This window comes from Oncorhynchus keta, chromosome 11, assembly GCF_023373465.1.
Source record: "Oncorhynchus keta strain PuntledgeMale-10-30-2019 chromosome 11, Oket_V2, whole genome shotgun sequence".
NCBI classification, from domain to species: Eukaryota; Metazoa; Chordata; class Actinopteri; order Salmoniformes; family Salmonidae; genus Oncorhynchus; species Oncorhynchus keta.
Window position 1 is genome coordinate 45949925 of NC_068431.1, and position 11895 is coordinate 45961819.

Sequence of the window (11895 nt, forward strand, 5' to 3'; positions counted from 1 at the left end):
GTCATACAGTGGTACCCAGTCAAGCACATTTTTTTACACTGCCAAATGCAGTTCAATTCAACAAAACAATGTTTACCTTACTGATTCAAACACGCGTTTCTCTCTGCAGCGGACTGCATTTTGTCCTGTAAGCTCAGCCACCAGTTATGATAGAAAAGGGATCCGAGTCCCGATTTAAGAAATAAACCAAACTCAATTTTGAGAAATGCTAAATAAACAACTTTTATTTCCATTGATCATACATTTAGCGTGCATATTAATCCAAATAAAAGCAGCAATGATCATGTAACTAGGAATACATCTAGAAATGATAAGAATGGATCGGAGGATCCTAGATTTCAAACATGAGGTCTACACACAGTCCTTATGCAAAGTATAGGAAGGTTTGGCAATCATTTGTTTGGTCTTTTTTTTCTCATAACAGTACAGTATTGTCATAGTTCTTTTGTCACCATTTTCAAACCTGGATATTGGAATGTGTGTGCTATGTTCAGGTAATAAACAAACGCTTTAGGCTTTAGAAACGTTGTTTCTACTCCTATGCAGGGCTTTGACATGTAGCAGAAATATGTTCAAAGCCTGAACGGGACGGAGACTAAGAAAACATTATGGGGAGAGGATTCCTGGGAACATAACTCAGAAGTGTAGACATTTCATCATTGAAATCCATACCCCCTTGAGTAAACATTTTTTGACTGTATGAAGGCATGCCTTCCATCAAACTCTGAAGACAAGAAGTACAAATACCTTGAATTATCCACATCAACACGCTCGCAACACTCATACAAAACCTTAGGAAAAAAATTTGCTTCGACATGGTCCCAAATAAGCACACTTTTCAAGAAGCAGGACAACTCTGGCAGGTCTTGTCTCACATTGATTAGTGTCCTGTAAAAAAAAAGAAAGGCTATTGGAAGAAGTCCTCACAAGACTAAGAGGTTGTCCCCAGACAGAGTCTGGGTCAGGGAACCAGGCAGTGATACTCATATTTTACTGTGCTTAGCTTGGAATCACGTCTAGACTTTCACTCATGATGATAGCCATATTATTAAAATGTTACATATAATACTTCCAAATGTTTCTATCATTCAATTCTTCACTCAATACATGCAAAAAAAACACACTCACGATCTCACTCTCCCACATGTACACAACTAGCAGGAGTATTATCTTTAACATGATATACAATAAATAGTTTGAGATAATAAATATGAACATTAATCTTATTAACAAACACCAACAGCTTTGTTCAACTGATCTCCATTTCCTGAATAGCATCTGGCATTATTTTTTGCTCTCAGTGGCTACTAATTCTAATGCAGTACCATGCAAACTGTAGTTCTTCCACTTCACAACCCCCACTACAAGTTCGCCTTTCAGACCGTGTTCAAAGATAATATATGGCAATGTTTTATCTACAAACACTTCGATTTTTCAAACATCTTTACTATCTTGGCATCATTCCCCCCCCCCAAAAAAATCCACAAGACAACCACATGACGTTGTTGAAAAATAAGAGAGAGGGTTAGGTTGGGGGTGGGGGAAGTCGTCAATGTTCAGGGCAGAGGCTGAGAATCTTCATGGGAATGATTGTGCTTGGTGGGCATCAGGGGTTCGAGAGTTGGCCAACCAGGAACCAACGTTAAGACACGGGGAGAGGGAAGATCTGATCCGGCTCTGATCTCTGAGTCAGTGTGCGTCATCTCCAAGACATTCAGACTGATTTACTAGGGCCGTACTCTATCTGAATGCAGAGATGCAGGAGAGAGGCAGTGGGGCTGAAATAGCTAAGGGTTCAGGATAGGCTATAAACAAAACGGGAGCATACTCAGAAGAGTCAAGGGTCATTTTTTCCCCCTCGTTTGTGCAGACAGCCCGGTTAGACAAAGCTACGCCTCAAGGCATGAGTCCTCCCAAGATATACATCAAGTCATTAGCTGGTCCCAGTATGCTTCCAACAGAATGACTAAGGCTGCCATCCACGTCATTCTAAATGGGATAGAAGTCTTCAGAGTCAAGTAACCACTGTAGCAATAATAATAACAATAGAAATACTTCATAACACTCAGAAAAGTACACAGAAATGAGCGGGATAGACATGTAAACAATAGGAGACAAGCTTTCCCCTTCAATCTCTCTCTGTCTTTCTCTCTCTGTCTCTCAGAAGCCTGGCACGTGGCAGTAGGCCTCCAGGGAGGCCAGCATGATGTAGAGGAGCCAGAGGGAGAAGAAGAAGAGGGAGGTGAGGAGTTTCGCGGTCCGCGGGCCCCCCAGTTCGCCCCCTGCCACCCCGGCCCGGCGGCGGTACATCAGCACCAGGACGCATACGAACGCCATGATTGTGAACAGGGTGACGGAGAAGGCCAGCGAGCCTGGCTGCACAAGGAACTTCTTGCCCTTGGTCTTCCAGTAGACGGCCGCGATGGTCCACGCCACACCGATGCCCAGGAACACATTCACTGCATTGCTGCCTGTCACATTGCCGATGGAGGCGTCAGCATACTGGTCTTGGATGGCCGCCACTTTACTGGCAAAGGTGTCTGAGAGAACATGCAGGAAGCAGAAATAGCTGGTTAGAAAACAGTTAGTGATTCTGGCATGGTTTAAAATTGGGACAACGGAGACAGATACAGCCCAGAGAAAGACTGACAGAGAGAGACTACACAGAGATAGACAGGCGCCCACCTGGAACGGAAGTACCCAGGGCCACAAATACTACGGCAGTGACAGAGTCCTTGAGCCCGACTGTGCAGCCAAAATGTGAGGCCAGGTCCCCAGTCACAGCCGTTAGAACACCAATCAGGGAGATGGACACAAAGAAGCAGGCCCAGCCGTTCCAGTACTCTGTGGGCGGGACAAAGGCGAACAGAACCTTCCAGAACACTGTGAGGAAGTGCATGATGTAGTCGAAACAGGACGGCAGGCGCTCCTCCCCACTCTCCTCCTCATCATCATCACCTGGGAGAGAGAAAGAGAGAGGTGTTCACACCGTTTCAAAATCCATGATCCTTTTGTTGCTTCAACTTGTATCTATAAATTCTCGAACAGCAACATTGCATGTCTGTGACTTCATTACTGCTCCTAAAGTAGAGTGTGACTTCTCTGCCCTGAACAACACACCTCTGACTCTCCGTTAATGCAAGAGCATGCAGCTTTAATGAGTCAGCCCCAGAGATGGTAGGAGTGAAGGAGAGAGGCACTCACCTGCACTGACAGTGACAGCATTGACAAACTGCTCTCTCCAGCTACTGCTGCCCACCACCAGAGCAAGGTTAGTCTTCTTGATCAGCTTATCCACTGTGTTCTACACACACACACAAACAGACACACACACACACGAACAAACACACACACACATGAACAAACACACAAACACACACACACACACACCAACAAACAAACACACACACGAACAAACACACACACACGAACAAACACACAAACACACCAACAAACACATACACACACAAACAAACACACAAGAACACACGCACAAACAAACCAAAAAGCAAGAAAATAACGACAATCAGATTTCAGCTATCGTAAAATAGAGTTATCAATTCATAGAATGGATAGAGAAGTGTTGTATGGGGTGGATGAGGTCAGGGTTGGTCTAATGTTAATGCTGTGTGCAATGTCATCTTGCCCTATTTGTTTACTACATTTGTTTGTTTAGTAATCTTTAACAGAGGGACGCATCTGTTGGTTTCAGTGCAGATGACCTGACTGGCCTTTCTGTCCACACTGTCTCCCCTTGGGAGGTGGGAGGGGGGGGGGCGCTCGACGGGAGTAATGAGACAGTGATCTCTAACTGGCAGTAGACATGCTTTTAATAAATAGTATGCTGCTGAGACGGGATGGGACTGGGGGGCAGATGAGGACAAAGGGGAACAGAGTAGAAAGGACGCATACGTATGTGGGGGTTTGTTTTTGTGGGTTACCTTGAACTCGTAGGACTCCTCGATCACCACCTCCAGCTTGGTGTGTTCTCCTAGGCTGGGACAGCCCATCTTGGACACCTCCTCCTCATCAGTTCCTGCTGGCTTGTTGTCATTGGAGTCGCCTGTGAAAGCAAAGGAACAATTCAATATCAATCTATCCTTACCTACTGCTATATAACATGTACCGGTATACAAAAATGCTATGTAATTGACTTATCAAATGAATGCTCTGAGAATAAATAGTATAACGATGCATCGATATACACAGAGTTCTGTGGGGGGGGGGGTATCACGTTGCAGGACAAAGGCACTGAGAACATTGAATGAGTGTGTGTGTGTGTATATATATATTTTTGTGTGTTACTGAGGCTTTCATCTGTATAGAAAACGTTAAAAAATATAATGTTTGAAAGTAAGAAAGCAACATAACTATATTTGGAATAAAAACAATTACTGGTTAATTAAGGATGTCATGTGTTGTGATTCTATGTGCCACAACCTTATCACTTACAACACGGAACTGCCAAGGTCAAATAAAACCTACAGCACTTCCACAACTGCCATTCTATCCTTTATATACAGCCGTTGTGTTTTTCCAATGACTGATCGTGTGAAACAGACCATTTGCGACTGACAGAGATGACACGGGGCTGCTCCTTTTTTGCTCTGCACTGACCGTGTTTCCGTCCAATCTCCAGCAGCACAGGCTCCCCCAGCTGGATGATGAAGGTCTTGTTCTTCTCATACTCCTCATCATCAATGACCTTCACCTCCAACAGCTTCCTGCAGACGGGGGCAGACGGAGAAAAGCATGTTGGGTAAGAACCAGATAGCTCTTTTCGAAGGAGAAAAAGATTGGGAACAGAGAAGGGGGAAGGGACAGAGGTGAGGAAGGGCAGAGAAACAGATAAGGGGTTGACGAATAGCAGCGTGGAGCGATGGAGAGAAAACAGCTTGCCGTCCTGTTTTTTTCTCCTTCCTTTGACTGGAGGAGAAAGTGAGAGTGATAGAAAGAGGAGAGCAGGGTGGGCTGCACAGATGTCCAGGATGCTGGTAATTAGGGTTCATTAATAATGAAGAAAGCCACTAAGGCAGACAGGGACAGACACACTGCTGGGAACAAACAATTAAGCAGTTAAGCCATTCACATTATGGCCACGATGCACAAACACACACACACACACCACCCCTAATTTTCCTCCAACCTTTACCACTAGCTACCATTTAAACTCACGTGTTCTCAGCCTTATCACGTAAATGTAATTCACTATCGTCCTTTCTATCTCGCCCTCCAACCCAGACCCGTTGCTTAAGCCCTCACAAGAGTTCACCTTTTAACTACATTTAATAAGAAATCTTCTGTATTGATTGGCACAGTATTTATCACATGATCCACCCCACCCCTCACTGCTCTCTCTCTCCCTATCTCTCTGTTTTCTTGATTAGATTCCAGTGACCCAAAAAGCCTGTCGGTGTGGTGACTCATATCAGTGTAAATGTGTCTAATGCAGCCTTGTCGCTCACTGGACTATTCCCATGGGTGGCTGAGCTCTGAGCTCCTCTCCCTCTGCATGCCAGCCAAACACTTCAGAGCCAAGCTGATGGTGGTGGACAGCTATCAGAGAGGCCTATCAGCCCATGTTAAGACTGCAGGGCTGTCTCCAGCAGATGGGCCAAGCCACACAGCGTAGAGATAAGAATATAGACCTGGATCCATTGTGATCCTATGCCCAGCAGAACTCTGGTACACACAAAGGAGAGCAGAGGTCCCGGGTGACAACTCCTCCTGTCGACACAGTCCAGACACAGACTGACGGGCCATCCCGGAAGACCGGCAGAGGTGCAGGACAGCCTGATGGAGACGGATGAGCGAGCGAGCAGGAAAACTGCATTTGTGCAGTATTAAGCATATTAAGTGTATTAAGCACGAGGCCCTGGTCCCACACTACGGCCTTCAGGTATTGAATGGCGCTGTTATTCACTGGAGCAAAAATACTTAACAAGCACGTGCGCAAAGACACACACACACACACACACACACACACACACACACACACACTGTAAATAGGTAAATAAACAGGTAAATATAAATATATATAGGTAATGAACCACTCCACACACATGCAACTTGACTTACTCCCCTGAGTACACTGCAACAGCACGCTCGCAATGAGCAGATCATTTTTCCACTGAAAAATGGACAAAAATTAATTTAACTGTGCAGATGCAAACTTTGGTAACGTAATAACGGTAAAATCTCCCTCAGGTTTTTATGCAATAACGTAAAAACTGGGGTGTCAGCTATGACATGGCACATTGAGTTTGAGTTACATCATGGGTCCCAGATCTGTACTACACAAAAAATGCATAACTATGGATATGAATGTCATTCACTTCATGTTTCACAAGTTTGGACATCACAGTACAGCACATCAGAGCACAGTAGAGAAGAGTAGAGTAGAGTATACTCTTCTCTATTGTACTAACCTCTACCTTTCTGTACTGCACTCTATGGTACAGTATTGTATTGTACTGTGCTATCCAAATGTGAATCATACGTCTATGATAGGTTCCAATTTGGTCCAGTCCGGCCCTTCAGTGGACCTTAACAACAAGGCCAGGGTGGACTGAGCAAATTTCAACTACTTCTCAACGTCCATGGACATCCCGTGTTGGTCGGTGCTCAGTGGGTGAGGATGCTGGTTACAGTAAATGGAAAGAGAGGGGGATCCTGGGTAGGTGTCAGAAAGAGCTGGGAGAGGTAATACTAGAGGGAGAGAGTAGAGAGAGAGGGGGATGGGTTTTCCAGACTCAGACTATTATAACACTTGGTTTGACCTTCAGACAACAGAAAGAGAAAAAAAAACAGCTATGAGTTGAACATAACAGTATGTCAGTGGAAGAGAGGACAGTAGCAGGAGATCCTATGAGCTGAACATAACAGTATGTCAGTAGAAGAGAGGACAGTAACAGGAGACACTATGAGCTGAACATAACAGTATGTCAGTGAAAGGGCAGACAGTAGCAGGAGACACTATGAGCTGAACATAACAGTATGTCAGTAGAAGAGAGGACAGTAGCAGGAGACACTATGAGCTGAACATAACAGTATGTCAGTGGAAGAGAGGACAGTAGCAGGAGACACTATGAGCTGAACATAACAGTATGTCAGTGAAAGGGCAGACAGTAGCAGGAGACACTATGAGCTGAACATAACAGTATGTCAGTGGAAGGGCAGACAGTACCAGGAGACACTATGAGCTGAACATAACAGTATGTCAGTAGAAGAGAGGACAGTAGCAGGAGACACTATGAGCTGAACATAACAGTATGTCAGTGGAAGAAGGAGACACAGGAGACATTATGAGCTGAACATAACAGTATGTCAGTGGAAGGGGGACAGTAGCAGGAGACACTATGAGCTGAACATAACAGTATGTCAGTGGAAGAGAGGACAGTAGCAGGAGACACTATGAGCTGAACATAACAGTATGCAGTGGAAGAGAGGACAGTACAGTATGTCAGTGGAAGAGAGGACAGTAGCAGGAGTGAACATAACAGTATGTCAGTGGAAGGGCAGACAGTAGCAGGAGACACTATGAGCTGAACATAACAGACATGAGTTGAACATAACAGTATGTCAGTGGAAGAGAGGACAGTAGCAGGAGACACTATGAGTTGAACATAACAGTATGTCAGTGGAAGGGCAGACAGTAGCAGGAGACACTATGAGCTGAACATAACAGTATGTCAAGGACAGTAGCAGGAGACACTATGAGTTGAACATAACAGTATGTCAGTGGAAAGAGACAGTAGCAGGAGACACTATGAGCTGAACATAACAGTATGTCAGTGGAAGGGCAGACAGGAGGAGGATGTCAGTGAAAGGGCAGACAGTACACAGACAGTGGAAGGGCAGACAGGCAGGAGACACTATGAGCTGAACATAACAGTATGTCAGTGGAAGGGCAGACAGTAGCAGGAGACACTATGAGTTGAACATAACAGTATGTCAGTGAAAGGGCAGACAGTAGCAGGAGACACTATGAGCTGAACATAACAGTATGTCAGTGGAAGAGCAGACAGTAGCAGGAGACACTATGAGCTGAACATAACAGTATGTCAGTGGAAGGGCAGACAGTAGCAGGAGACACTATGAGCTGAACATAACAGTATGTCAGTGGAAGGGCAGACAGTAGCAGGAGACACAGTGGAAGGTATGTCAGTGGAAGCAGACAGTAGCAGGAGACACTATGAGCTGAACATAACAGTATGTCAGTGGAAGGGCAGACAGTAGCAGGAGACACTATGAGCTGAACATAACAGTATGTCAGTAGAAGAGAGGACAGTAGCAGGAGACACTATGAGCTGAACACAACAGTATGTCAGTGGAAGGGCAGACAGTAGCAGGAGACACTATGAGCTGAACATAACAGTATGTCAGTGGAAGGGCAGACAGTAGCAGGAGACACTATGAGCTGAACATAACAGTATGTCAGTGGAAGGGCAGACAGTAGCAGGAGACACTATGAGCTGAACATAACAGTATGTCAGTGGAAGGGCAGACAGTAGCAGGAGACACTATGAGCTGAACATAACAGTATGTCAGTGGAAGGGCAGACAGTAGCAGGAGACACTATGAGCTGAACATAACAGTATGTCAGTGGAAGGGCAGACAGTAGCAGGAGACACTATGAGCTGAACATAACAGTATGTCAGTAGAAGAGAGGACAGTAGCAGGAGACACTATGAGCTGAACATAACAGTATGTCAGTGGAAGGGCAGACAGTAGCAGGAGACACTGTGAGCTGAACATAACAGCATGTCAGTGGAAGGGCAGACAGTAGCAGGAGACACTATGAGCTAAACATAACAGTATGTCAGTGGAAGGGCAGACAGTACCAGGAGACACTATGAGCTGAACATAACAGTATGTCAGTGGAAGGGCAGACAGTACCAGGAGACACTATGAGCTGAACATAACAGTATGTCAGTGGAAGGGCAGACAGTAGCAGGAGACACTATGAGCTGAACATAACAGTATGTCAGTGGAAGGGCAGACAGTAGCAGGAGACACTGTGAGCTGAACATAACAGTATGTCAGTGGAAGGGCAGACAGTAGCAGGAGACACTATGAGCTGAACATAACAGTATGTCAGTGGAAGGGCAGACAGTAGCAGGAGACACTATGAGCTGAACATAACAGTATGTCAGTGGAAGGGCAGACAGTAGCAGGAGACACTATGAGCTGAACATAACAGTATGTCAGTGGAAGGGCAGACAGTAGCAGGAGACACTATGAGCTGAACATAACAGTATGTCAGTGGAAGGGCAGACAGTAGCAGGAGACACTATGAGCTGAACATAACAGTATGTCAGTGGAAGGGCAGACAGTAGCAGGAGACACTATGAGCTGAACATAACAGTATGTCAGTGGAAGGGCAGACAGTAGCAGGAGACACTATGAGCTGAACATAACAGTATGTCAGTGGAAGGGCAGACAGTACCAGGAGACACTATGAGCTGAACATAACAGTATGTCAGTGGAAGGGCAGACAGTAGCAGACCCAACTGTGGTTTGTGACTATCATGATTTCCCATTGTAGCCAAGTCAGTTGCAGTAATTCCGTTACAGATTTTTGGCATAATTACCAAATTGGTAACGGAATTATAAGTTTTAATCACGTATTAATTCATAAACAAAATTGATATCAGTAAAATCACTATAACAATTTGGTAAGTCTACCATTACCTCTTACTTCTGTGAACAGTCATTATCCTCCTCCTCATGAGCGAAAGAAATGTGAAAATATATATATTTTTAAAATAATTTTGTGGGTTTTTGGTAACGGAATTACAAGGCACACAGTATTTCTTAAAGTTACAGAAGGTAAACAATTTCTCCAAAACGAAATATAAAAGTGTTGATATTAGTTGTCAGGGGACTTTACTTCAACATTATTGTGTTTGATGCATTTTTTATCCCTTCTAAGACTTTTTCTGCTAGATGTTTTCTAAGACCCCTTTTTATCCAGAAATCAAAGCCTTTAATTATTCCTCATTTTTAAGATGGAAAATATAGACCCTTAGCTTTCATCTGACACCCAATTTGATATGCTCCTACGAACTTCACGTTTTCTATAGAAATGCCCTAAAACACCAGAGCAAGGATTGGGTGGGATCACAACATTTGTTGAATAGACATTTCCAAATATTCAATACATTATAGTTGAGTGTGTGAGTGGGGGGCTTAAATTACTTGGGGCCCTCCAGCTTTGCGGGGGTTGCAGATGGCCTCCAGTACGCCAGTCAATAGGAGGGGAATTCACCGAAAATGATTTATAGACTGACCAATGTGCCTTTCTCTCTGGTGGGAGAACATGAAGAGATAAAATATCAGGCAAACATAAATGTGTTAAGTAAAACCTCCTGCTGTGCCAAAGGTGAGCCTGTACAAGCACCGTCAAATGACAGTGTTTCATGCGCAACCGTGAGTGAAGTGTACGGAACACAAATTCAGGGGGTTGGCATGGCAACAGGTAGCAAGAATGTATGTCCTGTTAAAAAGTCACGGCCTTCGGTAAGATAGCTCTAGTCTGAGCGTGGAAGAGGTAGAGGCTCTTCATGCTTCTGTTGTAAACCATCTCATATCTAGTAGTGGTATTGTAATTATATGAGTGCTTTGAAAGACACCATGCCAAAGACTGATGACAAACAACAAGCATTTTGGGGTGAGACCGATCAAAACTGACCTTGTTTTTTCAGCTTCACATTTATGCTGGAGGAATCCTTGTCTCATTGTGTCTGTGTATTTGTGTCCCTGAGGGGTTGCTAGTGACGAGCTGCAGTACGGGTTCACCTGCAGCTCTGGGTCATCGTTCTACCACGGCATCTATGTTCCTGACTCAATGTGCTTCTGGGTGGCTGATGAAAAGGAGCTGGCGAATCCCTGAGGACTGGCGATTAGAGAGAATGAAAGAAACGCTGGCCCTCTTTATGTCTACTGTCTTGTTCCCCCTCTTCTTCTTCACCTCGTTCTTCTGCAATACCCTGCATGTCTATTAACAATTCTTCTTTGTTCACCACTAATCAGCTATTGATTCCAGCTGCTTCCGTCTTCCCAGATTAGTGCCTTTTCTCTGGCTCATGCTGCTTCCTTCTTCCCAGATTAGAGCCTTTTCTCTGGCTCATGCTGCTTCCCTCTTCCCAGATTAGAGCCTTTTCTCTGGCTCATGCTGCTTCCTTCTTCCCAGATTAGAGCCTTTTCTCTGGCTCATGCTGCTTCCCTCTTCCCAGATTAGAGCCTTTTCTCTGGCTCATGTTGCTTCCTTCTTCCCAGATTAGAGCCTTTTCTCTGGCTCATGCTGCTTCCTTCTTCCCAGATTAGAGCCTTTTCTCTGGCTCAAGGTGCATGAACTTGTTGTTGTCGCACAACTACTGAATGGCTTCTCTAAAGAAGCCCAACTGACTTGTGATGTGTCTCTGTGTCTCATTCTTCTTGGTTATTTTTCTTCTATTGCATTAACGTAGAGTTAGTGACGCCTCACATCTGGGTTCATACGGTAGTAATGCGGCTTGAGACAGCAGTGAGGTCATTCTACTGCTTTGTGGGCCTGAGGCTAATGCATTGTAGGTGCAGGGCTGAAAAACATACCTCTCCCAGGAGGAGGCTGCTCTGGCACTGGGAGAGAGACTCTGGAGAAAGTGTATATTAGACAATACATTACATTTTATTTTTTTATCTTTGTACTTCTCCATTACTAAAATTAATTTAGTATTCTTGCATAGCCCAGTATGAACGGCGCTTGTTCCCAATAGGCCGGGCAATTTTGTCTGTGTCAGCCATTCTCAATGGCCAATTTAACGTGTGTGCTGGGAGTCGGGAAGCAAGTTCAGGAAGTGCATATTTTAATAAACAAATGAACAAAACAATAAAAATGAACAATGCACAGAC

At 44.6% G+C, this 11895-nt stretch overlaps 1 protein-coding gene across 3 annotated transcripts in view; it reads right to left on the reverse strand.

Moving 5' to 3' along the window:
- Positions 1–206: 206 nt before the first annotated feature.
- The window catches only part of LOC118390354 (sodium/calcium exchanger 1-like), a 48883-nt gene continuing 37194 nt past the window's right edge, over positions 207–11895 (reverse strand). For all 3 annotated transcript variants that reach the window (XM_035780816.2, XM_035780815.2, XM_035780814.2), the window contains 5 exons: positions 4618–4724; positions 3942–4063; positions 3205–3304; positions 2686–2958; positions 207–2540 (listed from right to left, as the gene is read on the reverse strand). In XM_035780816.2, coding sequence (XP_035636709.1) covers positions 2161–2540; positions 2686–2958; positions 3205–3304; positions 3942–4063; positions 4618–4724 — 982 coding nt within the window. In that variant the 3' untranslated portion in view covers positions 207–2160. The remainder of the gene's footprint in view (positions 2541–2685; positions 2959–3204; positions 3305–3941; positions 4064–4617; positions 4725–11895) is intronic.